Genomic DNA, 27,043 nt, shown 5'->3' with positions numbered 1-27,043 from the left:
ACTTTGTAGAAGCAGTTTTGCGGTTTTGCAGTATGTTTATTCTGTAAAGGCTTCCTTTTTTCCACTGTCATGCAGGTTAGTATTGTGGAGTAGCAACAATGTTGTTGATCCTTCCTCAGTTTTCTCCTATCACAGCCATTAACCTTTTAAAGTCGCCATTGGCCACATCGTGAAGTTCCCTGAGCGATTTCCTTCCTCTCCGGTAACTGAGTTAGGAAGGATGCCTGTAACTTTGTAGTGACTGGATGTATTGATACACCATTCGAAGTGTAAGTAATAACTCCACCATGCTCAAAGGGATATGCAATATCTGATTTTCTACCAATAGGTGCCCTTCTTTGCGAGGCATTGGAAAAACTCCCTGGTCTTTGTGGTTGAATCTGTGTTTGAAATTCACTGCTCGACTGAGGGACCTTACAGATAATTGTATATGTGGGGTACAGAGATGAGGTAGTCATTCAAAAATAATGTTAAAAACTATTATTGCACACACAGTGAGTCCATGCAACTTACTATGTGACTTCTAAGCACATTTTTACTCCTGAACTTATTTAGGCTTTCCAAAACATAGGGGTTGAATACTTATTGACAAGACATTTCAGTTCTTGTTTTTGGTCTTTCATTTGTAAAAGTTGCAAAAAACATAATTCCACTTTGCCATTATGTGTTATTGTGTGTCAGTGACAAACAATATCAAGTTAATCCATTTTGAATTCAGGCTGTAACACAACAACATGTGGAAGAAATCAAGATGTGTGAATACTTTCTGAAGGCACTGTAACCGCTGTGACTGTCCTTTAGAGTACACAGAGGAACATGTGGTCACATCCTCGCTGAATACAATTTCTAAATATTTTCCTAAGAGATACCCTGACCCTCTTTCTTAAGTCCTGACCAATAAAGACATACGGAAAGAGGGTTGCTGTAAGCCAGAGCCTGGGCCATGACATCCGAGGCCTCCCCTCCATACTGCATCACCAGCCCAATGATGTGATATGGCAGCACATAGAGAACACAGCCACAACACCCAATATGATCCAGATGGCCCTCTGGGATTTGAGCAGGTAGCAGACAGCGATGACCAACAAGGGGATGAGGAAGCCGAGCACTAGCCTGGTGACGTGGGTGGCTTTGATAGCTGTGATGGCCGGATGGTTGCACTCAGTTTTGTCTAGTAGGTGGTGATGGGTGCACAGTGACGTGTTCATATAATCGAGGAATACTATTCCTCTGTAGATCGTAAAAGGAGGCTGAGGGGCAGGGCCAGGACCCAGGCCAGACCACACAGCAGCCAGGCCAGGGTGAGGCTCCGGTGGTTCTGGGCCCAGAAAGGCAGGATGACCAGGGCAAAGTGGTCCAAACTGATAAGGACCAGAGTGAAGACACCTTGCACATAGCCTCTCCAGTGGTGGTTCAGTATGATTTCAGTAATAGAGAAAGGGATGGAAGGATGGAGACACAGCAGAGCAGGTCAGCCACATCCAGGATAACAAACCAGATGGTGTTGACTGTTCTCTTCATCTTGACTCTAGCTATCCAAATGACAAAGTTGTTGCCTGGGATACCGAGGACACAGGTAATGCTGTATAGGACCATAGACACCACCCGTATGGATGGATGCCCTTGTTCTGAGAAATACGTTTAATTGAATTGGTCATAATACAAGTCAAACTCCCCCTACTCTTCTGTGAAAGTCCCATTGGAATCCCCATACTCTTCTGTGAAAGTCCCATTGGAATCCCCATACTCTTCTGTGAAAGTCCCATTGGAATCCCCATACTCTTCTGTGAAAGTGCCATTGGAATCCCCATACTCTTCTGTGAAAGTGCCATTGTTAATCCCCATACTCTTCTGTGAAAGTCCCATTGGAATCCCCATACTCTTCTGTGAAAGTGCAATTGGAATCCCCATACTCTTCTGTGAAAGTCCCATTGGAATCCCCATACTCTTCTGTGAAAGTGCGATTGGAATCCCCATACTCTTCTGTGAAAGTCCCATTGTAAATCCCCATACTCTTCAAGCAAGTCTCTTCTTCATATTGGTGTCCTTTAGGAGTGGTTTCTTTGCAGCAATTCGACCATGAAGGCCTGATTCACGCAGTCTCCTCTGAACAGTTGATGTTGAGGTGTGTCTGTTACTTGAACTCTGTGAAACATTTATTTAGGCTGCAATCTGAGGGGCAGTTAACTCTAATGAACTTATCCTCTGCAGCAGAGGTAACTCTGGGTCTTTCTGTCCTGTGGCGGTCCTCATGAGAGCCAGTTTCTTCATAGCTCTTGATGGTTTTTGCGCCTGCACTTGAAGAAACTTTTAAAGTTCTTGACATTTTCCGGATTGACTGACCTTCATGTCTGAAAGTAATGATGGGCTGTAATTTCTCTTTGCTTATTTGAGCTGTTGATGCCATAATATGGACTTGGTCTTTTACCAAATAGGGCTACTTCTGTATACCACCCCTACCTTGTCACAACACAACTGATTGGCTCAAACGCATTAAGAAGAAAATAAATTCCACAAATGAACTTTTAACAAGGCATGTTTGTTCATTGAAATGCATTCCAGGTGACTACCTCAGGAAGCTGGTTGAGAGAATGCCAAGAGTGTGCAAAGCTGTCATCAAGGCAAAGGATGGCTACTTTGACGAATCTCAAATATAAAATATATTTTGATTTGTTTAACACTTTTTTGGTTATTACATAGTTTTGATGTCTTCACTATTATTCTACAATATAGAAAATAGCAAAAATAAAGAAAAATCCTTGAATGAGTAGGTGTCCAAACTTTTGACTGATACATACATACATAATACATTCATTTTCTTTCTTTTTTGTTGTTGTTGAGTTTTACGTTTTCTCCCCAATTTCGTGGTATCCAATTGTTTTAGTAGCTACTATCTTGTCTCATCGCTACAACTCCTGTACGGGCTCGGGAGAGACAAAGGCTGAAAGTCATGCGTCCTCCGATACACAACCCAACCAAGCCGCACTGCTTCTTAACACAGCGCCATCCAACCCAGAAGCCAGCCGCACCAATGTGTTGGGAGGAAACACCGTGCACCTGGAAACCTTGGTCAGCGCGCACTGCGCCTGGCCCGCCACAGGAGTCGCTGGTGCGCGATGAGACAAGGATTTCCCTACCGGCCAAACTCTCCCTAATCTGGACGATGCTAGGCCAATTGTGCGTCGCACCACGGACCTCCCGGTTGCGACAGAGCCTGGGCGCGAACCCAGAGTCTCTGGTGGCGCAGCTGGCACTGCAGTACAGCACCCTTAACCACTGCGCCACCCGGGAGGCCAATACATTGCTTTTCTAATTTCATTTTTTAATTTCACACAAAAAATTGGGTGATTTCACTAACAATCATTCATGACTCGACAGACTCGACAGCCTTGGTTTCTCAAATTATTGTCTCGCCTGGTTCACCAACTACTTCTCTGATAGAGTTCATTGTGTCAAATCGGAGGGTCTGTTGTCCGGGCCTCTGGCAGTCTCTATGGGGGTGCCACAGGGTTCAATTCTTGGACCGACTCTCTTCTCTGTATACATCAATGATGTCGCTCTTGCTGCTGGTGAGTCTCTGATCCACCTCTACGCAGACGACACCATTCTGTATACTTCTGGCCCTTCTTTGGACACTGTGTTAACAACTCTCCAGGCGAGCTTCAATGCCATACAACTCTCTTTCCGTGGTCTCCAATTGCTCTTAAATACAAGTAAAACTAAATGCATGCTCTTCAACCCATCGCTGCCTGCACCTGCCCGCCTGTCCAACATCACTACTCTGGATGGCTCTGACTTAGAATATGTGGATAAGTACAAATACCTAGGTGTCTGGTTAGACTGTAAACTCTCCTTCCAGACTCACATCAAACATCTCCAATCCAAAGTTCAATCTAGAATTGGCTTCCTATTTCGCAACAAAGCATCCTTCACTCATGCTGCCAAACATACCCTTGTAAAACTGACCATCCTACCAATCCTCGACTTTGGCGATGTCATTTACACAATAGCCTCCAATACCCTACTCAATAAATTGGATGCAGTCTATCACAGTTTTGTCACCAAAGCTCCATATACTACCCACCACTGCGACCTGTATGCTTTCGTTGGCTGTACCTCGCTTCATACTCGTCGCCAAACCCACTTGCTCCAGGTCATCTACAAGACCCTGCTAGGTAAAGGCCCCCCTTATCTCAGCTCGCTGGTCACCATAGCAGCACCCACCTGTAGCACGCACTCCAGTAGGTATATCTCTCTGTTCACCCCCAAAACCAATTCTTCCTTTGGCCTCTCCTTCCAGTTCTCTGCTGCCAATGACTGGAACGAACTACAAAAATCTCTGAAACTGGAAACACTTATCTCCCTCACTAGCTTTAAGCACCAGCTGTCAGAGCAGCTCACAGATTACTGCACCTGTACATAGCCCACCTATAATTTAGCCCAAACAACTACCTCTCCCCCTACTGTATTTATTTATTTTGCTCCTTTGCACCCCTTTATTTCTATCTCTACTTTGCACATTCTTCCACTGCAAATCAACCATTCCAGTGTTTTACTTGCTATATTGTATTTACTTTGCCACCATGGCCTTTTTTTTGCCTTTACCTCCCTTATCTCACCTCTTTTGCTCTCATTGTATATAGACTTATTGTTCTACTGTATTATTGACAGTATGTTTGTTTTACTCCATGTGTAACTCTGTGTTGTTGTATGTGTCGAACTGCTTTGCTTTATCTTGGCCAGGTCCCAATTGTAAATGAGAACTTGTTCTCAACTTGCCTACCTGGTTAAATAAAGGTAAAAAAAAAAGATTGATGTCCACAGTCATACTGTCTATATACCATGTGAGACTAAATTAACTGAATTATAATTAAAACAGTTCAATCTACAATACATTCAGAATGTTGTTTGATAGTTTGTATAATTAGAAAATGGAGCGCACATTCCTTGTCACAATACAATAGAATTTAGCAGAACCTGTGTCTTATAAGGCCTTTACATTTTATATGCAAAACAACTGTCTTAAAATATTACCACAATATCGCAGTATTTTCCACTCAAGTCAAAAACTTAACAGGTGCAACGCAAGAATTCACCAAAAATGAAATCTAGTCACATGTAGAGACAACTCTGCACAAACTTAGAGCAAGCAATCAAATGAAAGCAGAAACACTGCATAGGTCTATGGTTTTGACTGAAGAAAACATTGCATCTCATATCATTTACATATTTCATGAGCTGAAATAAAAGATGCCAGAAATGTTCCACACAAACAAAAAACGTTATTTCTCTTCAATTTTGTTGACATCCCTGTTTGTGAGCATTTCTCCTTTGCCAAGATAATCCAACCACCCGACAGGCGTGGCATATCAAGAAGCTGACCAAACAGCAAGATCATTACACAGGTACACCTTGTGCTGGGACAATAAAAGGCCACTATAAAATGTGCAGTTTTGTCACACAACACAATGTCACAGATGTCTCAAGTTGAGGGAGCGTGCAATTGGCATGCTGACTGCAGGAATGTCCACCAGAGCTGTTTCCAGAGAATGTAATGTTAATTTCTCTTTACCATAAGCCGCCTCTCCATAGTCGCCTTAGAGAATTTGGCAGTACATCCAACTGGCCTCAAATCTGCAGTCCACATGTATATACATTGTCCACATGTGGGCAAGTGTTGTGAATAGAGTGCCTCATGATGGCAGTGGGGTTATGGTACTGGCAGGCATAAGCTACAAACACAATTGCATTTTATTGATGGTAATTTGAACTCACAAAAATACAGTGACGAGATAAAGGCCCATTGTGAGGCCTATTTTTTTAATGACCAACAGATGCATATCTGTATTCCCAGTCATGTGAAATCCATAGATTAGAACCTAATTTATTTCAATCGACCGATTTCCTCATATGAACTGGAACTCATTAAATACAATGACATTTTTGCAAGTTGTGTTTATATATTTTTAAACCTGCCTAAATAAATTGAAACAAATGAAAGCATTTGACTTGCTTTGTGTGTGTGACCTCAAGTCATTTATATAGACGCATATGAGGAAAGAAATATCTGTAAAAATATATATAAAAAGATGTATATATGCAAATAAGGGATGGGTAAAAGTTAAGAAAGTTCCATAATAACCTGACAAAGGTAATACAATTGATTCTTACTGTCAGAACAAAAGTGGAAGCAATCATTGTCTATTTGACTTTTATTTCCCTTCAAGCAATTGAAACAGAATACTTTGATGTATACATAATTCACAAAATATAAATGTTTACATTTGACTGTTGGCATAATCACATACGGCATATCCCATAGCGTCGTACATATGGGCCAATGCCAAATAATTACATCACATAAATTCGCATTTTCTCACTCTTTCTGTTTGACACTTGCCAGTTCCTTGGGACAGACTTCCTTCCTTAGTTAGTTTCTTACAGTAAACTGAACAGTAATATGGGGACCTTTGTGTGACTGGGCAGGGCCTCTACTTCCTCTTCTTCTTGCTTTTCTTGCTGCCCTCCCCTTGCTGGGAGCCAGAGTCTGCCCCTGCACCCTTCTGGGTCCTGGTCTTCAGTTTGGGGATCATCTCAGCACAGTAGATCATCACATCTTTACCTTTAGGAACAATCAGAAGGAAAGCAAAGCATTCATATTTGGTTGAATGGTCACACACACACACACACACACACACACACACACACACACACACAAACTGTGCATTGTGAGACCAGTTGATGGTGAAAACAGACTGCATTTCTTCCAGTTTGGCTAATTTGAGCCATAGGGTGTTGCTCCTCTCCTTCACAAACACTCACGTGATGCAAACTTGTCTGAGCAGAGAGTTCCATCCTCCTGCTTCAACTGAACACGTACTCTTCCTCTGAACGTCACGTCTCTGTTCCACTCTCTAGAGTACATCTTGTTCTGTGGTTGGTTAATTGAACAACAATTAGAGACTTATAATCAGGCAATAGCCCTAACCTATGGTGACGTGTTTGACAATGGAAAATGGCTGTCGTGGAATTACTTAGGTGGGAGCTACACAATGGTAATGAATAGGGCATTCCCCTCCGATGTAAAGCACCATATGTAGCTATGCAACTCATTATTGATGTAATGTCTCATTACCTCCACAAGCACATTTGCCCCTGCTGCTGTCAACACGTCACGGATTTCAGCACATGTAGGATTCTCCACTGCCTGGTTGAGTACAGAGGAAAACCAAGATGTCAGCCATATCCCTCAACACACTCTTGAGGACATAGGCTATAATGAATCAGTATTAAGTGGTGTATACGTGTGGTAAAGGTAGACCATAGTGGTTTGTATGCGTTTACCAACATAGATCGGCAATAAGTCGTCCACCATTTATTGAAACAAATCAATTAGAAGAATGCTGCAGATTTGGTTTACCTTTTCAGCAGGTATCCGTCTCCCCTCTGCTAGGGTCTTCTTACTATTTACATAGGAAGGGTATATGCAGATAAACCTGCAAAAGAAATCAGAAAGAACATGTTAGCTAACTAGCTATTCATAACTTGATGTCTAGAACATGTTAGCTAGCAAACACTGCTGCCGTCTCAACTGCAACCGACAATACAATGATACTATTCCAAGTTAAAAACGTATTTTCATTTGAAACGAAGAAAATAGCTAGCCATCTGACTTCAAAGTTGCCTAAGTTACCGATTTTCGTAGACACGCTGGCTAGTTTTAGCTAACACATATGGCTGTCTTCGCTTGTTTTTCTGTTCACAGGTAGGACTTGAACTCAACTTTTCATGGGAAAACAAGAGATATGAATCTAATATCACCCACCTTTCCTTTTCAGCTGGATTATCACTTAGTGGAGACATTTTCTCAGAACACACTAGCACAGAGTTCGCGTTAGCTTCCTAGCTGGGACCTGTATAAAGCTAGCCACAATAGTGCAATGTGTGGTTCGCCTTCAAAATAAAAGGTCCTAATTGAAAGCGATTCAAACGGATACAAATTGTGGAATCAAGCCATATTTGGACTAGATAACGATAAATAAGATCGGAATGTTGTTATATAAATTCAACAAAAGACAATACTTTGTTAATTTGACACAAAAAAAGTTGAAATCGCTCTGTGGATGTATTACACTTCAGAATTGCATTGGGGCACAGTCCACAGGGGGATGGTGGCACCTTAATTGGGGAGAATGGCTCATAATAATAGCCAGCACTGAGTTAATGGAATGGCATCAAACGAATGGAAACCATGTGGTTGATACCATTCAACTTATTCCACTCCAGCCATTACCATGAGACCATTCTCCCCAATTAAGGTGCCACCATCCTCCTGTGGACTATGCCCCCAATGCATTTCTAGTGTAATACATCCACAGTGTGATTTCAACATATTTCTACTTTTTTTTGTGTCGAATTAACAAAGTATTGTCTTTTGTTGAATTAAAATAACAACGTATAGTAAACTCCAACTGGAGTAGTATCTAACAATTCACAACAATACACACAAATCTAAAACTAAAAGAATGGAATTAAGAAATGTATAAATATTAGGATGAGCAATGTCGGAGTGGCACAGACTAAATACAGTAGAATACAGTATATACATATGAGATGAGTAAAGCAGTATGTAAACATTATTAAAGTGGCCAGTGATTCCATGTCTATGTATATAGGGCAGCAGCCTCTAAGGTGCAGGATTGAGTAACCGGTTGGTAGCCGGCTAGTGATGGCTATTTAACAGTCTGATGGCCTTGCGATAGAAGCTGTTTCTCAGTCTCTCGGTCCCAGCTTTGATGCACCTGTACTGGCCTCGCCTTCTGGATGATAGTGTGGTGAACAGGCCGTGGCTCGGGTGGTTGTTGTCCTTGATGATCTTTTTGGCCTTCCTGTGACATCGGGTGGTGTAGGTGTCATGGAGGGCAGGTAGTTTGTCCCCGGTGATGCCTTGGGCAGACTGCACCACCCTTTGGAGAACCCTGCAGTTGAGGGTGGTGCAGTTGCTGTACCAGGTGGTGATACAGCCCGACAGGGTGCTCTCAATTGTGCATCTGTAAAAGTTTGTGAGGGTCTTAGGGGCCAAGCCGAATTTACTCAGCCTTCTGAGGTTGAAGAGGCGCTGTTGCGACTTCACAACACTGTCTATGTGGGTGGACCATTTCAGATTGTCAGTGATGTGTACGCTGAGGAACTTGAAGCTTTCCACCTTCTCCACTGTGGTCCCATTGATTTGACATTGAGGGAGGTTAATTTCCTGGCAACACTACCAGGGCCCTCATCTCCTCCCTGTAGGCTGTCTCATCATTGTTGGTAATCAGGCCTACTACTGCAAACTTGATGCTGGAGTTGGAGGCATGCGTGGCCCATTTCATGGGTACAACATCCATAGGTTAGGCTGCACAGTGCAATACACACAATAGATTGACTGGAAAGGTGAATTCCCACAGTCAAAGTCCTGCAATAAGAGCTAAGACGCTATAATGTGTGTGTACTCTACACAGTTGTGTTCTGTGAGTGTCACTGAGTAAGTAAGCTGATGCCTAATTTCATTGGTGCAACATCCATAGGTCTCCATGCAATTCTAAAGTGTAATACATCCACAGTGTGATTTCAGATATTTATTTGTTGTTGTTTCAAATGAACTAATTATTGTCTTTTGTTTAATTTATATAACAACATTCTGACCTTCTTTATGATTATCTAGTCCAAAAAGGGCATGATTCCACAATTTGGGGTGGCAGGTAGCCTTAGTGGTTAAAGCGTTGGACTAGTAACCGAAAGGTTGCAAGATTGAATCCCTGAGTAAAAATGTGTCGTTCTGCCGCTGAACAAGGCAGTTAACCCACTGTTCCTGGGCCGTCATTGAAAATAAGATTGAATCCCTGAGTAAAAATCTGTCGTTCTGCCGCTGAACAAGGCAGTTAACCCACTGTTCCTGGGCCATCATTGAAAATAAGATTGAATCCCTGAGTAAAAATCTGTCGTTCTGCCGCTGAACAAGGCAGTTAACCCACTGTTCCTGGGCCATCATTGAAAATAAGATTGAATCCCTGAGTAAAAATCTGTCGTTCTGCCGCTGAACAAGGCAGTTAACCCACTGTTCCTGGGCCATCATTGAAAATAAGATTGAATCCCTGAGTAAAAATGTGTCGTTCTGCCGCTGAACAAGGCAGTTAACCCACTGTTCCTGGGCCATCATTGAAAATAAGATTGAATCCCTGAGTAAAAATCTGTCGTTCTGCCGCTGAACAAGGCAGTTAACCCACTGTTCCTGGGCCATCATTGAAAATAAGATTGAATCCCTGAGTAAAAATCTGTCGTTCTGCCGCTGAACAAGGCAGTTAACCCACTGTTCCTGGGCCATCATTGAAAATAAGATTGAATCCCTGAGTAAAAATGTGTCGTTCTGCCGCTGAACAAGGCAGTTAACCCACTGTTCCTGGGCCATCATTGAAAATAAGATTGAATCCCTGAGTAAAAATGTGTCGTTCTGCCGCTGAACAAGGCAGTTAACCCACTGTTCCTGGGCCATCATTGAAAATAAGATTGAATCCCTGAGTAAAAATGTGTCGTTCTGCCGCTGAACAAGGCAGTTAACCCACTGTTCCTGGGCCATCATTGAAAATAAGATTGAATCCCTGAGTAAAAATGTGTCGTTCTGCCGCTGAACAAGGCAGTTAACCCACTGTTCCTGGGCCATCATTGAAAATAAGATTGAATCCCTGAGTAAAAATGTGTCGTTCTGCCGCTGAACAAGGCAGTTAACCCACTGTTCCTGGGCCATCATTGAAAATAAGATTGAATCCCTGAGTAAAAATGTGTCGTTCTGCCGCTGAACAAGGCAGTTAACCCACTGTTCCTGGGCCATCATTGAAAATAAGATTGAATCCCTGAGTAAAAATGTGTCGTTCTGCCGCTGAACAAGGCAGTTAACCCACTGTTCCTGGGCCATCATTGAAAATAAGATTGAATCCCTGAGTAAAAATGTGTCGTTCTGCCGCTGAACAAGGCAGTTAACCCACTGTTCCTGGGCCATCATTGAAAATAAGATTTAATCCCTGAGTAAAAATCTGTCGTTCTGCCGCTGAACAAGGCAGTTAACCCACTGTTCCTGGGCCATCATTGAAAATAAGATTGAATCCCTGAGTAAAAATCTGTCGTTCTGCCGCTGAACAAGGCAGTTAACCCACTGTTCCTGGGCCATCATTGAAAATAAGATTGAATCCCTGAGTAAAAATCTGTCGTTCTGCCGCTGAACAAGGCAGTTAACCCACTGTTCCTGGGCCATCATTGAAAATAAGATTGAATCCCTGAGTAGAAATGTGTCGTTCTGCCGCTGAACAAGGCAGTTAACCCACTGTTCCTGGGCCATCATTGAAAATAAGATTGAATCCCTGAGTAGAAATGTGTCGTTCTGCCGCTGAACAAGGCAGTTAACCCACTGTTCCTGGGCCATCATTGAAAATAAGATTGAATCCCTGAGTAAAAATGTGTCGTTCTGCCGCTGAACAAGGCAGTTAACCCACTGTTCCTGGGCCATCATTGAAAATAAGATTGAATCCCTGAGTAAAAATGTGTCGTTCTGCCGCTGAACAAGGCAGTTAACCCACTGTTCCTGGGCCATCATTGAAAATAAGATTGAATCCCTGAGTAAAAATCTGTCGTTCTGCCGCTGAACAAGGCAGTTAACCCACTGTTCCTGGGCCATCATTGAAAATAAGATTGAATCCCTGAGTAAAAATGTGTCGTTCTGCCGCTGAACAAGGCAGTTAACCCACTGTTCCTGGGCCATCATTGAAAATAAGATTGAATCCCTGAGTAAAAATCTGTCGTTCTGCCGCTGAACAAGGCAGTTAACCCACTGTTCCTGGGCCATCATTGAAAATAAGATTGAATCCCTGAGTAAAAATCTGTCGTTCTGCCGCTGAACAAGGCAGTTAACCCACTGTTCCTGGGCCATCATTGAAAATAAGATTGAATCCCTGAGTAAAAATCTGTCGTTCTGCCGCTGAACAAGGCAGTTAACCCACTGTTCCTGGGCCATCATTGAAAATAAGATTGAATCCCTGAGTAAAAATGTGTCGTTCTGCCGCTGAACAAGGCAGTTAACCCACTGTTCCTGGGCCATCATTGAAAATAAGATTGAATCCCTGAGTAAAACTCTGTCGTTCTGCCGCTGAACAAGGCAGTTAACCCACTGTTCCTGGGCCATCATTGAAAATAAGATTGAATCCCTGAGTAAAAATGTGTCGTTCTGCCGCTGAACAAGGCAGTTAACCCACTGTTCCTGGGCCATCATTGAAAATAAGATTGAATCCCTGAGTAAAAATGTGTCGTTCTGCCGCTGAACAAGGCAGTTAACCCACTGTTCCTGGGCCATCATTGAAAATAAGATTGAATCCCTGAGTAAAAATGTGTCGTTCTGCCGCTGAACAAGGCAGTTAACCCACTGTTCCTGGGCCATCATTGAAAATAAGATTGAATCCCTGAGTAAAAATCTGTCGTTCTGCCGCTGAACAAGGCAGTTAACCCACTGTTCCTGGGCCATCATTGAAAATAAGATTGAATCCCTGAGTAAAAATCTGTCGTTCTGCCGCTGAACAAGGCAGTTAACCCACTGTTCCTGGGCCATCATTGAAAATAAGATTGAATCCCTGAGTAAAAATCTGTCGTTCTGCCGCTGAACAAGGCAGTTAACCCACTGTTCCTGGGCCATCATTGAAAATAAGATTGAATCCCTGAGTAAAAATCTGTCGTTCTGCCGCTGAACAAGGCAGTTAACCCACTGTTCCTGGGCCATCATTGAAAATAAGATTGAATCCCTGAGTAAAAATGTGTCGTTCTGCCGCTGAACAAGGCAGTTAACCCACTGTTCCTGGGCCATCATTGAAAATAAGATTGAATCCCTGAGTAAAACACTGTCGTTCTGCCGCTGAACAAGGCAGTTAACCCACTGTTCCTGGGCCATCATTGAAAATAAGAGTTGGTTCGTATCTGACTTGCCTAGTAAAATAAATAAAACATTTCAATCTGTTTGGGGGACTTTTATTTTGAAGGTGATGCGCAAAATCCACTATCGTGGCTAAACAATGAGTCCCCACATCCGGTTTTCAGCGGGAAATTAAGCTAGGTTGAAGATAACTGCAAAGAAGGTATAGTATGTGATAGCTGTATCAACGTTACCAGGGTCAACACAGCCTCACATTCATAAACCCCGCATTTCTTCCATTTATTCTTCCATTTATCTTCTTAAAATCTGAAACTCAACAGACAGGAAACTTTTGACAATTTCGCTTTAATAAAACATTTAAAAAACGTGATCAAAGGGCATGCCGTTTTTGATGGGAGTTACCTTTAGGGAAAGATTATGGATATACCGACAAAAAAAACGTCTCTCCACCTTAACAATTTGCTGTCAACAACGCGGCATGACTGGCTGTCTAACTCCAGCCTGTCCTTTCTTTTGATTGGTGTATACATCTCATTATGAGGTGACGTCAACCGCTGGTATTCAATGGGATGCTACGTTACTAGACTCAACATGATTATGCAGACGACTACTGTATAAAGTGTTTTTTTGCAAAGTTACCTGGATGTCACTTGTCCTACTTATATCAGTATACTCAACTTAAGCATTACGAAACGTCTATTCGATCAAATAAGACATTCATTTTTTTGTTGACCAAATTCGACACTGACCACACAAAAACTCAATGCTTTGGTGGGAGAAACGAAAAATGCCACCTGCTGGAGGGACACAGATTTTCCTCGGATTTGGAAATCCTCTTCCTCTCTGCTTTAAATCGCTGCAGTACTTCTTACCAACAGCAATCACCTGTATTGTGGAAGGCACTATTTGTCAACCAATCGTAAGGGTGTTTTTGGTTGACCCACACGAACGCGACTGAATAGAAAACAGGAAGCAAGTTTGCCGCGATTCTACAGCTACAAGGGTTACACATGAAAGTGATGAGACTTATCCCACCAATTAATTGTACACGTTTTCAGTTTGTTAGTGTGTGATATCGGGCATAAAAAAGTTTGACACTTATGATCGGATGAAGGTTATTGTAACACACATACAACTATCACGAAATGTGTATGTATTGGTGTTATGAATAAACGCCTATAGTTATATCCCCTTTGCTTGTATATCAAACCATAGCTGCAATATGAACACTTGTGTTCATAATCATTCACTGGAACAAAGAGATCTTCTGTTAAATCTGACAATTCATCTTGGTTGTACTGTCGTCTCAAATAAAACTGAAGGAGATATCAAGACCATTTCAAGGACAGCTTTTTTCCATCTACATAACACTGCAAAAATCTGAAACTTTCTGTCCAAAAATGATGCAGAAAAATGAATCCATGCTTTTGTCACTTCTAGGTTAGACTACTGCAATGCTCTGCTTTCCGACTACCTGGATAAAGCACTAAATAAACTTAAGTTAGTGCTAAACACGACTGCTAGAACCTTGACTAGAACCAAACATTTTAATCATATTACTCCAGTGCTAGCCTCTCTACACTAGCTTCCTGTTAAGGCAAGGGCGGATTTCAAGGTTTTACCGCTAACCTACTAAGCATTTCATGGGCTTGCTTCTACCCATCTTTCCGATTTGGTCCTGCCGTACATACCTACACGTACGCTACAGTCACAAGACGCAGGCCTCCTAACTGTCCCTAGAATTTCTAAGCAAACAGCTGGAGGCAGGGCTTTCTCCTATAAAGGTCAATTTTTATGGAATGGTCTTTCTACCCATGTGAGACGCAGACTCGATCTCAACCTTATCTCAAAGTTATCTCTTCAGTGGGTCATATGATTGAGTGTAGTCTGGCCCAGGAGTGGGAAGGTGAACGGAAAGGCTCTGGAGCAACGAACCGCCCTTGCTGTCTCTGCCTGGCCGGTTCCCCACGCTCCACTGGGATTCTCTGCCTCTAACCCTATTACAGGGGCTCCTTGGGTTGTGCCGTGGCGGATATCTTTGTGGGCTATACTCTGCCTAGTCTCAGAATGGTAAATTGGTGATTGAAGATATCCCTTTAGTGGTGTGGGGTCTGTGCTTTGGCAGAGTGGGTGGGGTTATATCCTGCATGTTTGGCCCTGTCCGGGGGTATTGTCGGATGGGGCCACAGTGTCTCCCGACCCCTCCTGTCTCAGCCTCCAGTATTTATGCTGCAGTAGTTTGTGTCAGGGGGTGAGGTCAGTCTGTTATATCTGGAGTATTTCTTCCTGTCTTATCCGGTGTCCTGTGTGAATTTAAGTATGCACTAATTCTCTCAGAGGACCTGAGCCCTAGGACCATGCCTCAGGACAACCTGGCCTGATGACTCCTTGCTGTCCCCAGTCCAACTGGCCGTGCTGCTGCTCCAGTTTCAACGGACTTGTTCACCGGACGGCTATGAAAATCCAACTGAAATTTAATCCTGAGGTGCTGACCTGTTGCACCCTCGACAACCACTGATTATTTTTTGACCCTGCCGAACATTTGAACATCTCGGCCATGTTCTGTTATAATCTCCACCCGGCACAGCCAGAAGAGGACTGGCCACCCCTCATAGCCTGGTTCCTCTAGGTTTATAATCTCCACCCGGCACAGCCAGAAGAGGACTGGCCACCCCTCATAGCCTGGTTCCTCTCTAGGTTTCTTTCTGGGGAGTGTTTCCTCAGCACCGTGCTTCTACACCTGCATTGCTTGCTGTTTGGGGTTTTAGGCTGGGTGTCTGATACTAAATGATCCAAGCTTGATACACACAACCCTTCCACTGTTCAGTAACACTGGACACTAGTTTTGCACCAGAAATGTTAACGTTTATTATTTTGATTTACAATTTGTAAGTGTCATTTTTTCCTTTGAATATACAACCACTACTTTATTGCATGAGAAAATAAAACAAACAGTCATTCACACAGTGTCATTTTATGTGCTTTAGCATTACAGTGATTACAGGGGAAGTCAAATGAGCTTTAAAAAATTATATACCAACACCAAAAACCTACAGTAATAATTTATTTAGTTCAAAGTGTTCATTCAGTCCTTCTGAGATAGTTAAAAAGCATCCAACTCACCTGATAACAGTTAAACAGCAGAGCAATGTATCTATCTACTCTTATATAATCTATTTTCCAATGTAAATATTTTCTCAATCGAAAAGGGTAACTTGCAGATAATCCCTTTACTCTCAGAGCACACATAAAGATAGTGTAAAATGTTACACTACAGCTACCAACACATGTGACCACATACATGTTCATCTTTACTTCAGGAACCATCAGGTCATGCAAGGAAGGGAAGTTTGTAATACATTTGCAGTAGTAAAAGTGAGAATTCATTTTCTTTGACTGAAACTTAGGTTTAATAAAAAATAAATGGAGTAGCATTAAAGTCCATCTTTAAGTGATTTAACAACCCAAATAGGCAACTTTAAGTGATTATCTTTGTCAAGTCAGACAAGATTCAGGATCTTTACAGGGGTTTAAATTAAATACATACATAATTAAAATCTGTACAGTACAAATTCACATACATTATCCTTCAGAGGTCTCCCTCTCTCTCGTTCTCTGATAACCAAGTGTCCCAGCCACATTCCTACCAGCAAAGAAACACGAGCCCAGCAATTAGGCTAGGCATCAACTACAATAACCCTCTAGTATCTCACTATTATTTACATGTTAGTTTTTTTACACCAAAAGTTGATGAATCCATGATCTTTGCTTGGTGTTTGAATAATTCTTTACAACAGAGGTCACTAGGTATGCTCAAGACATTTCCCCTAGATCGTGGTTGTGTGTCTTTGTAGTCTAGCCTCAAGGGACTTAAACTGAGGTTACAATGTAGGACCCACTTTCTCCAGCACTTTCTCCTTTAGATTCTCTCTTTTTTGCACTGTTGGTGACGCTGACAGGCGTGGGTATCTGTGAGGGTCGTGGTGGTGTGGCACTGTCAGCACTGCTCTTTGATGGGAGTTACCTTTAGGGAAAGATTATGGATATACCGACAAAAAAAACGTCTCTCCACCTTAACAATTTGCTGTCAACAACGCGGCATGACTGGCTGTCTAACTCCAGCCTGTCCTTTCTTTTGATTGGTGTATACATCTCATTATGAGGTGACGTCAACCGCTGGTATTCAATGGGATGCTACGTTACTAGACTCAACATGATTATGCAGACGACTACTGTATAAAGTGTTTTTTTGCAAAGTTACCTGGATGTCACTTGTCCTACTTATATCAGTATACTCAACTTAAGCATTACGAAACGTCTATTCGATCAAATAAGACATTCATTTTTTTGTTGACCAAATTCGACACTGACCACACAAAAACTCAATGCTTTGGTGGGAGAAACGAAAAATGCCACCTGCTGGAGGGACACAGATTTTCCTCGGATTTGGAAATCCTCTTCCTCTCTGCTTTAAATCGCTGCAGTACTTCTTACCAACAGCAATCACCTGTATTGTGGAAGGCACTATTTGTCAACCAATCGTAAGGGTGTTTTTGGTTGACCCACACGAACGCGACTGAATAGAAAACAGGAAGCAAGTTTGCCGCGATTCTACAGCTACAAGGGTTACACATGAAAGTGATGAGACTTATCCCACCAATTAATTGTACACGTTTTCAGTTTGTTAGTGTGTGATATCGGGCATAAAAAAGTTTGACACTTATGATCGGATGAAGGTTATTGTAACACACATACAACTATCACGAAATGTGTATGTATTGGTGTCATGAATAAATGCCTATAGTTATATCCCCTTTGCTTGTATATAAAACCATAGCTGCAATATGAACACTTGTGTTCATAATCATTCACTGGAACAAAGAGATCTTCTGTTAAATCTGACAATTCATCTTGGTTGTACTGTCGTCTCAAATAAAACTGAAGGAGATATCAAGACCATTTCAAGGACAGCTTTTTTCCATCTACATAACACTGCAAAAATCTGAAACTTTCTGTCCAAAAATGATGCAGAAAAATGAATCCATGCTTTTGTCACTTCTAGGTTAGACTACTGCAATGCTCTGCTTTCCGACTACCTGGATAAAGCACTAAATAAACTTAAGTTAGTGCTAAACACGACTGCTAGAACCTTGACTAGAACCAAACATTTTAATCATATTACTCCAGTGCTAGCCTCTCTACACTAGCTTCCTGTTAAGGCAAGGGTGGATTTCAAGGTTTTACCGCTAACCTACTAAGCATTTCATGGGCTTGCTTCTACCCATCTTTCCGATTTGGTCCTGCCGTACATACCTACACGTACGCTACAGTCACAAGACGCAGGCCTCCTAACTGTCCCTAGAATTTCTAAGCAAACAGCTGGAGGCAGGGCTTTCTCCTATAAAGGTCCATTTTTATGGAATGGTCTTTCTACCCATGTGAGACGCAGACTCGATCTCAACCTTATCTCAAAGTTATCTCTTCAGTGGGTCATATGATTGAGTGTAGTCTGGCCCAGGAGTGGGAAGGTGAACGGAAAGGCTCTGGAGCAACGAACCGCCCTTGCTGTCTCTGCCTGGCCGGTTCCCCACGCTCCACTGGGATTCTCTGCCTCTAACCCTATTACAGGGGCTCCTTGGGTTGTGCCGTGGCGGATATCTTTGTGGGCTATACTCTGCCTAGTCTCAGAATGGTAAATTGGTGATTGAAGATATCCCTTTAGTGGTGTGGGGTCTGTGCTTTGGCAGAGTGGGTGGGGTTATATCCTGCATGTTTGGCCCTGTCCGGGGGTATTGTCGGATGGGGCCACAGTGTCTCCCGACCCCTCCTGTCTCAGCCTCCAGTATTTATGCTGCAGTAGTTTGTGTCAGGGGGTTAGGTCAGTCTGTTATATCTGGAGTATTTCTTCCTGTCTTATCCGGTGTCCTGTGTGAATTTAAGTATGCACTAATTCTCTCAGAGGACCTGAGCCCTAGGACCATGCCTCAGGACAACCTGGCCTGATGACTCCTTGCTGTCCCCAGTCCAACTGGCCGTGCTGCTGCTCCAGTTTCAACGGACTTGTTCACCGGACGGCTATGAAAATCCAACTGCAATTTAATCCTGAGGTGCTGACCTGTTGCACCCTCGACAACCACAGATTATTTTTTGACCCTGCCGAACATTTGAACATCTCGGCCATGTTCTGTTATAATCTCCACCCGGCACAGCCAGAAGAGGACTGGCCACCCCTCATAGCCTGGTTCCTCTAGGTTTATAATCTCCACCCGGCACAGCCAGAAGAGGACTGGCCACCCCTCATAGCCTGGTTCCTCTAGGTTTATAATCTCCACCCGGCACAGCCAGAAGAGGACTGGCCACCCCTCAGCCTGGTTCCTCTCTAGGTTTCTTTCTGGGGAGTGTTTCCTCAGCACCGTGCTTCTACACCTGCATTGCTTGCTGTTTGGGGTTTTAGGCTGGGTGTCTGATACTAAATGATCCAAGCTTGATACACACAACCCTTCCACTGTTCAGTAACACTGGACACTAGTTTTGCACCAGAAATGTTAACGTTTATTATTTTGATTTACAATTTGTAAGTGTCATTTTTTCCTTTGAATATACAACCACTACTTTATTGCATGAGAAAATAAAACAAACAGTCATTCACACAGTGTCATTTTATGTGCTTTAGCATTACAGTGATTACAGGGGAAGTCAAATGAGCTTTAAAAAATTATATACCAACACCAAAAACCTACAGTAATAATTTATTTAGTTCAAAGTGTTCATTCAGTCCTTCTGAGATAGTTAAAAAGCATCCAACTCACCTGATAACAGTTAAACAGCAGAGCAATGTATCTATCTACTCTTATATAATCTATTTTCCAATGTAAATATTTTCTCAATCGAAAAGGGTAACTTGCAGATAATCCCTTTACTCTCAGAGCACACATAAAGATAGTGTAAAATGTTACACTACAGCTACCAACACATGTGACCACATACATGTTCATCTTTACTTCAGGAACCATCAGGTCATGCAAGGAAGGGAAGTTTGTAATACATTTGCAGTAGTAAAAGTGAGAATTCATTTTCTTTGACTGAAACTTAGGTTTAATAAAAAATAAATGGAGTAGCATTAAAGTCCATCTTTAAGTGATTTAACAACCCAAATAGGCAACTTTAAGTGATTATCTTTGTCAAGTCAGACAAGATTCAGGATCTTTACAGGGGTTTAAATTAAATACATACATAATTAAAATCTGTACAGTACAAATTCACATACATTATCCTTCAGAGGTCTCCCTCTCTCTCGTTCTCTGATAACCAAGTGTCCCAGCCACATTCCTACCAGCAAAGAAACACGAGCCCAGCAATTAGGCTAGGCATCAACTACAATAACCCTCTAGTATCTCACTATTATTTACATGTTAGTTTTTTTACACCAAAAGTTGATGAATCCATGATCTTTGCTTGGTGTTTGAATAATTCTTTACAACAGAGGTCACTAGGTATGCTCAAGACATTTCCCCTAGATCGTGGTTGTGTGTCTTTGTAGTCTAGCCTCAAGGGACTTAAACTGAGGTTACAATGTAGGACCCACTTTCTCCAGCACTTTCTCCTTTAGATTCTCTCTTTTTTGCACTGTTGGTGACGCTGACAGGCGTGGGTATCTGTGAGGGTCGTGGTGGTGTGGCACTGTCAGCACTGCTCTTCCTGGGGCTAGGGGTGTAGTTGAAAGGGCTGACCCTGGCAGCCACAGCACCACTAGGTGAGCTGTGTTTGCTAGAGTTGGAGGAGCTAAAAGGGGTGCGTTCAGCAACAGGCAGTTCATGGGCCTCTGGGATGATGCTCTGAGCAGGCTTGAGGTCTGGCCCTTTCTTATCAAGACTCTCACTGCTCCTAAACAAGTTTAAATTAGTCTCTGGACCTAGCCTACGAGCATTTACACTTTCATTTTTGGACTGTTTGGGATGGGTTTCACTTGACAAGAGATCAACAGAGGGCATTTTGACTAGAACACTGTCGATTACTGGAGGTGTGTTTGCTGTTGGAGATTTTACAGACCTCGGACTGTTAATGGGACAGTCCTCAATCCTCACCCACACATCCTCAGTCTTGGACACTGCAGGGCTCATTTGGTGCTCCATGGCCATGGTGTTAGAGTCTATGGAGGAAGAATCGTGGCCTTCTGACTGAGATATTTCACTGTCCTTCATCTTCCTCCATGTTCCTTTTAAAGGGTTTCCATCTTTACCGTGTGGGGACCTTTGGGCTGGACTCAGTGGCTGTCGTTCATCCTTTTCACTTGACTCAGAGGAGGCAGAGAGGATGGACGAGGAGCTGCCAGTTCTCTTCCAGGTGCCAACCCTTGGAAGAGAGGAGGAGTGTTTACTTTTCTCCCTCTTCCATGTCCCTGTCCTATTAAGATTAGGGAGTCTGGAGGGGCTTTCTGAATGGGATCTGGAGATGTCGTGTTTCCCTTCCCTTTCAGGTTTCCCATCCTCATTTTCTGAAGAGTTTTGACTCTGAGGGGACTTTTTCCAGTTGCTTCCCTGACTTCCTTGATAGGGCAGAGTCAACGACATATCTGGCAAAGACGGGCTTGACACAGGCGTTTGAGACTGGCTGGTAGAGGAGGGCGACAGAGACTCAAACGAGGCAGACTCTTCCAATTTCCTCTTCAGTGTTGGACTAGGGGTCTCTTTGATGAACGTTGACTGGCGAACTAGGGCAGGTTTCTCCGACCGGTCTGACTCACTTCCACTAGACTTTGTGGATGTCATCCTGGACAAATCTTGCTTCTTAGATGTGCCAGTAACTCCACACTGATTCAGGCTCTTTGAGGCAGATTCACTCCTAGGGATTCCGCTAGTGCTTCTAGTCAAGCCAGTCTGCTTGGGTGGCGTTTGCTGACCCATCTGTCTTCCAGGGGAGGTGTAGGACATCCTGCCAGAACCAGAAGACTTGGTTGACGATGTGCTTGGAGAAGCAGTGCGAGGCAGTTGGGATAATTTGTTTGAGGAGCCCAGACCATTTCTTCCAGGTGACACAGAGGAGCGACCAGGTGACTGCATGGGTCTGGTGGTCAAGGACTGCTGAGCTGGCCTGGATGGTGTGGAGTCTCTGGATCCAGATCGTGATGAAGCTTTACTTGATCCTGATTGAGATCCAGGCTGATCCCTGGCGGGACTAGGGTCAGATTTAGCAGGTGGTTTAATGCTTCTGTTTGAATTACTGGAGCTCTGCCCTTGGGTAGGGGGAGTTTTTGAGACTGAGGCTGGACCGCGGGCTGGAGGCTTCTTTTGGACTGGGCTAGTGCTTGGAGAACTGCTTCTAACACCAGGGACATGGATCATTGTCCTCCCACGAGAGATTGGAACAGTAGGGGCCGTCTGCCTCTGCTGTAATGAGGCTGGGGTCTCAGTGATTGCACGTGGTTTTCCTGTTATGAGACTTTTGTAGACTTTCTTGCCCCCTTTAAGAGCTTTTGCTGCCTCCTCTTCTTTCTTTTTTGCTTCTAAAGTGCTCTTTTCACCAGGTTTTAATATCCGTGGGCGTCCTTTGTCAGATGCAGATTTATTATCCTCTGAATTTAAGGGTAAATGAAAGGGAGACCCAAGGGATATTCCAGATTTGAGGGAGAGGATTGAGTCAGAGTCAGATGAGCCTTGTCTAGAGAGGCTAGCAGCTGCCTGGTGCAAACTACTGACGATGGAATTGGCACCCTCTTGGATGGCCTTCCAATCAAAGGACTCAGAGTCTGGCGATAAGGCTTGTTCTGAAACTGGACTATGTGTATCAGTGAGATCTAATGTGAGTTCTGGCTCCTCAGCTAAAATGCCATCCATACCTCTCTCCTCAATGGCATCTCCTTGGTCATTCCCCTCTTTATTTCTCGCTGTCTGTTTCTTCTTTTTTGGCATGGCTGAACTGATGCACTCTTGTAGAAGGTCATCTTCTGAGTCGATGCTTAGTGAGCTGAGTGAACTGTTTCTTGAAAAACACACAGGGGTATCTTCAACATGAAAGGCTTTTGGTGCGTAACCAGAGGCTTGGGGTCTTGTAGGAGCTTCCACCTGAGTTACATCCTCCTCTTCTTCTTCTTCTTCTTCTTCTTCTTTTGGCTGGAGGTCTTTGTTGTTGTTCTCTTGGTCAATGTCACTTAAAGAGCTGAGAGATGAGTTTCTAGAGAAACACATCGGTGTGTCTTCAATGGAAAACCTCTGCTTCTCATCTGGCACTGGCCCCATGTTTTCTTTGGATTTCTGTGGAAATATTGCCTGCTTCTGTTGCTGAGGTTTTGTTGGAGCAGTCTGTGGTAGATTTGCCCTGTTTGCTCTTAACGATGGCTTTCCACAGTCTTTTGTTGAAGCTTTTCTCTGGTCTTTGTCTTTTCTGAGTTCTGCCTTTTCCTTGGCAAGGTTAGGTTCCTCATCCTCAAAGTCCAATGAACTCAGTGAATCATTGCGTGAGAAGCAATAGGGTGTACCCTCTATTGGTGTGTAATGCTGTGGCGAGTCAAAAGCAAACCCTGGCCGTGGCCTCTCCGCATTTGGTGGCTTATCTGTGAAATCTCTGGATGCCATTTTTGTCTGTTGCATTTTGGTTTCTTTGTTTTTATCAGGGTATGAAGAAAAGTTGAATGGAGGCTGGGGTTTCTTAATCATCCTAGCTCTGTACTCACTACTCTGTGGCATTGGTTTAACAGGGGAAGTGGGCTTCTTTTCAACCTCCTGCTGGACTAGGCTAACAGGAGAAGCTGACGGATGCAGTGGTTGATCGAACATTTTCTGTACTCTAAAGGATTTGTGGATTTTACCTTTTGGCATGGCTGAACTGATACACTCTGCTAAAATATCATCCCCTTCATTTTCTGTCCCGGCAGCTTGTGTGGAGGAAGAAGTAACACCTGCATCTTTTTCCTCTGTACATTTACCTTCTGGAATAGTGTCCCTTCTTTGACTGGATGATATTTCTGCACGAGGAGGAGGACGGCATTCAGCATTGGCCAGCTCATTAGGGGGTGAATCAATGGTTAGGTCGCTGAGAGATGTGGCGGTTGAGAAATTGATAGGGGTTCCCTCTACACAGTAAATCCTAGGCATGTCCTCTCCATGGGCAAAGTTCACGGTCTTCTGTTGTCCTCTGGTTTGTGATGGGTGTAATTTGTACACAGGAAGTTGGCTTGGTTTACGGGCAGTAGGTGGTGGTATTCTAGAAGTAGTGTTGGAAGGGGATTGCTTTTTGAGTTTTCTTGATGACTTTGTTGGCATGGCTGAGTTTATGCAAGCCTCCAGTATTTCTATATCGTCATCATCTGAATCATCCAGAATGTCTTTTTCCGTCTCACGCTTCCCTTGGCTTGGGGGTTCTGTAGTGTCATCATTCTCATGCTCAGCCTCAATTCCCTGGTCGTCTTCATGAACAGGAGGCATGATCTTGAGCTCATCTTTCTGAATGTAAGGTTCATCTAAGCTTAAAGCACTGAGGCTGGATGCACAAGAGAATCCTTCTGGGGTACTCTCTGTCGCAAAGTGTAGGAGGGTGTCATTATCCGGAAGCACCTGGACTTTCTGGACAGCAGCGTGTACCGCAGCATGTCTTGGAGCTATATCCGCCCTCGGAGGCGGCGGAGGTGGCACCTTTTTGTGTTTCATTGGGGGTGGATGTTGATTTTGTGGGGGTGGTGGTGGTGTTTTGCTTCGACTCGGAGGCATGGTCTGACCAGGGCTGTCGGGCAGATCGCTTGGACTAATGATTCCACTCGGCATACCGCTACACAATTCACTCTGTATAGAGCTAGCGATGGAATGGCTCTCAAAGCTGTCGAGAGAGCTAACAGATGTGCATCTGCTGAACATGAGGGGTGTCTCCTGCACATACTGTTCTGGGGGGCTTTTGGGGGTCTGGGCGCCACTTTTTGATGGGGATTTGGCTCCAGATGAAAACTCAACAGCTTTGTGATGTCTGGATCCATCTCCATGAACTTGACTATTTCTTGGAGGCTTCATTCGGACATACTGCACAGACTGGCTCTCAGTTCTGCGTTGTTCTTGTGTGTGACCACCAGTGGACTCTTTCTCAGAGATGGGAAGAGTTGGGTAGTTACTAGTAGCATTTACGTTCCTCTTGCAGCCCTCCATTTCGTCCTCCTCTGAGGACAAGGATGACAGAGAGCTACCCCTTGAGAAACAGATGGGTGTGTCCTCAACACAGTACGTCTGTAGTGTCTCTTGATTGACGGTAGGGGGTTTGGATATTGTGTTCTTCTGGCCTGGCCGAGTTGGCCCTAATCTCATTTGAGCCGAGGAGGGATGTAGCTGCATTTGTCTTCCTGCATTCTTTATGGATGACACGGATGATGTGGAACCATCTTGGCTCAGATTGTCTTTCACTGAGCTCTGAGTGGAGGATGACTTTGAATGACTAAACATGGATTTTTGGGAGGAGGAGTCTGAGTATTTCAGACTGTAATCAATGGGTTCTCCGTGATGTTCCTCGTTGTACTTCATGCTGTAATTGGTCGGCTGGTCATCTTGTTGTTCTTCCTCTGAGTATCGCTCACTATAATTGGTTGGTTTGTCATCACTGTAATCATCCACAGACTGGCACATAGTCTGGTTATTCATATTTTTGTTAATTCCTTGAGTGGGGCCAGCATTGCTTTGATCTTGTTGATTGGCGTTCCTTGATCTGAATCCCTGTGGCATTTCGGTTTGCACGAACCTGGGCTTGTACTTGAGTTTTTCCTCGCCCTCACTGTTGCCCTCTGTGTACATGGGGTAGCCTGGGCTTTGAGATCGCACAGACCTCTGATCTGTCCGTTTCATCTCCTCCTCCATGTGCTTAGGCCTCGCCCACCTTTCATTTTGGCTTGGACTTTGCCGTCCAGAGTTCAGCTGCTCATCAGAATACTTTAGGCTGTAATTGATGGGTGTGTCAACTTCTCCATCATCATCTTCCATGTGGTTTGCATTGTGGATCTTGTGAGCGAGGTCTGCAGGATATTTTCTATAGACGCAACACTTCCCCTCATCATCCTCAGAGTAAGAGTCCACAGATGGCTTCATCTGTCCTCTTTTGCCATAGCCGTCAGTGCTGTTGACACTGTTGAGACTGTCGTTTGACGCCCTGTATTCTAACTTGGGCATTGGACAAGGTCTGCCCGACTGATCGGGCTTAGTGTAGGGGTATACATTTGAATGACCATGTGCTGCAGTGTTACGGTGAGGGTCTTGATTAGGGCTCTCTGGTGACCGATCATCCAGACCAGTCAGCAAGTGAATGCTTTTCACCTCCTCCATCACCATGGCGATCTGAGCAGCTGTTGTGGCAGGCATCTGCATTCTCTTAGAGTCATGATCTGGGGGGAAACCCCCAGGTGCACCCCTCAGTCTGTCTCTGTCCTGGCTTCGATCCCTCTCAGCCCTAACACTGTCTATGTTTCCCCTTGGGTTCTCTCTGGGTGACGGGCTTGACAGAACTGGTGTGTTCACGTAAGGGGGGCGCACAGGCACACTGTTGGGGCTAAACCCGTCCGATCTAGAAACACCATCGTAATCACTGTAGACATTCTGCTTGTGCCTGCTTGGTTTACCCCTGTGGGACGCCTTGGGGCTTAAATTGTCAATGTTGTCAAATGTCTCAGAGAGGTGCTGAGAGTCCAGTTCCTCGATCAAGGCTTTTTGTTTCCTGACGTGAAGAGAGGGCAGGCTGGAACCAGGCGACATGATGTTGGCGTCCTTGTATTTGGCGGGCCTGTTGGCCATGAGGTTCCTCAGTGCTGCGGCGCTGCCCATGGCGATCATCTTGTGCTTGGAGTGGATGAGGTTCTTCAGCATGCTCACAGCACCCATGTCCCACAAGGCCTCCTGGTCCTTTGCATTGCGGGCAGAGAGGTTCCACAGCGTGCCGCACGCGTTGCTCACAATAGTCAGGCTGTGAGACTTCAGGTGCTGCAGGAGTGTCTGAAGACAGTTGTTCTCTCTCAGGATTTGCCTACAGACAGAAATATATGGTCTTGTAAGCTTTCAAGTGTAAAAATTACTACAGGGGATACAGTAAAATATCAAATCATTTGAATATTTAACAGCATAATCCTACAGTTAA

At 43.9% G+C, this 27,043-nt stretch overlaps 2 protein-coding genes and 1 pseudogene across 4 annotated transcripts in view; all 3 read right to left on the bottom strand.

The window, feature by feature from the left end:
* Positions 1 to 698: 698 nt before the first annotated feature.
* LOC109868210 (C3a anaphylatoxin chemotactic receptor-like) lies at positions 699 to 5,590 on the bottom strand (annotated as a pseudogene).
* A 604-nt stretch (positions 5,591 to 6,194) lies between these two features.
* Positions 6,195 to 7,961, bottom strand: srp19 (signal recognition particle 19). The gene is made up of 5 exons (XM_020458384.2): positions 7,826 to 7,961; positions 7,421 to 7,496; positions 7,136 to 7,207; positions 6,823 to 6,931; positions 6,195 to 6,622 (listed from the first exon to the last, which is right to left on the bottom strand). The coding sequence occupies exons 1-5, from the start codon at positions 7,861 to 7,863 to the stop codon at positions 6,492 to 6,494; spliced, it is 426 nt and encodes a 141-aa protein (XP_020313973.1). The 5' UTR covers positions 7,864 to 7,961; the 3' UTR covers positions 6,195 to 6,491.
* A 7,831-nt stretch (positions 7,962 to 15,792) lies between these two features.
* LOC109868722 (adenomatous polyposis coli protein) overlaps positions 15,793 to 27,043 on the bottom strand; it is a 73,124-nt gene continuing 61,873 nt past the window's right edge. The window contains exons 16-17 of one of the 3 annotated variants that reach the window (XM_031802355.1): positions 20,605 to 26,932; positions 15,793 to 16,918 (exon numbers count right to left, since the gene is read on the bottom strand). In XM_031802355.1, the coding sequence (XP_031658215.1) occupies positions 16,820 to 16,918; positions 20,605 to 26,932 (6,427 nt within the window). In that variant the 3' untranslated portion in view covers positions 15,793 to 16,819. Of the gene's footprint in view, positions 16,919 to 19,478; positions 26,933 to 27,043 lie in introns of those variants that run through there. The other 2 variants (XM_020458447.2, XM_031802354.1) reach the window with 2 other exon arrangements.

Source organism: Oncorhynchus kisutch, linkage group LG23, assembly GCF_002021735.2.
Source record: "Oncorhynchus kisutch isolate 150728-3 linkage group LG23, Okis_V2, whole genome shotgun sequence".
NCBI classification, from domain to species: domain Eukaryota; kingdom Metazoa; phylum Chordata; class Actinopteri; order Salmoniformes; family Salmonidae; genus Oncorhynchus; species Oncorhynchus kisutch.
The sequence above is the reverse complement of the archived record's forward strand: the minus strand, read 5'-3'. Positions and strand labels throughout refer to the sequence as shown.

Excerpts from the sequence above, each read along its gene's own strand:
- srp19 (XM_020458384.2), bottom strand. The coding sequence starts at position 7,863 with ATGTCTCCACTAAGTGATAATCCAGCTGAAAAGGAAAG. Across the intron at positions 7,497-7,825 it reads AATCCAGCTGAAAAGGAAAG|GTTTATCTGCATATACCCTT; the intron begins GTGGGTGATATT and ends TTTCTTTTGCAG. Across the intron at positions 6,623-6,822 it reads CTCAGACAAGTTTGCATCAC|GTAAAGATGTGATGATCTAC; the intron begins GTGAGTGTTTGT and ends TTGTTCCTAAAG.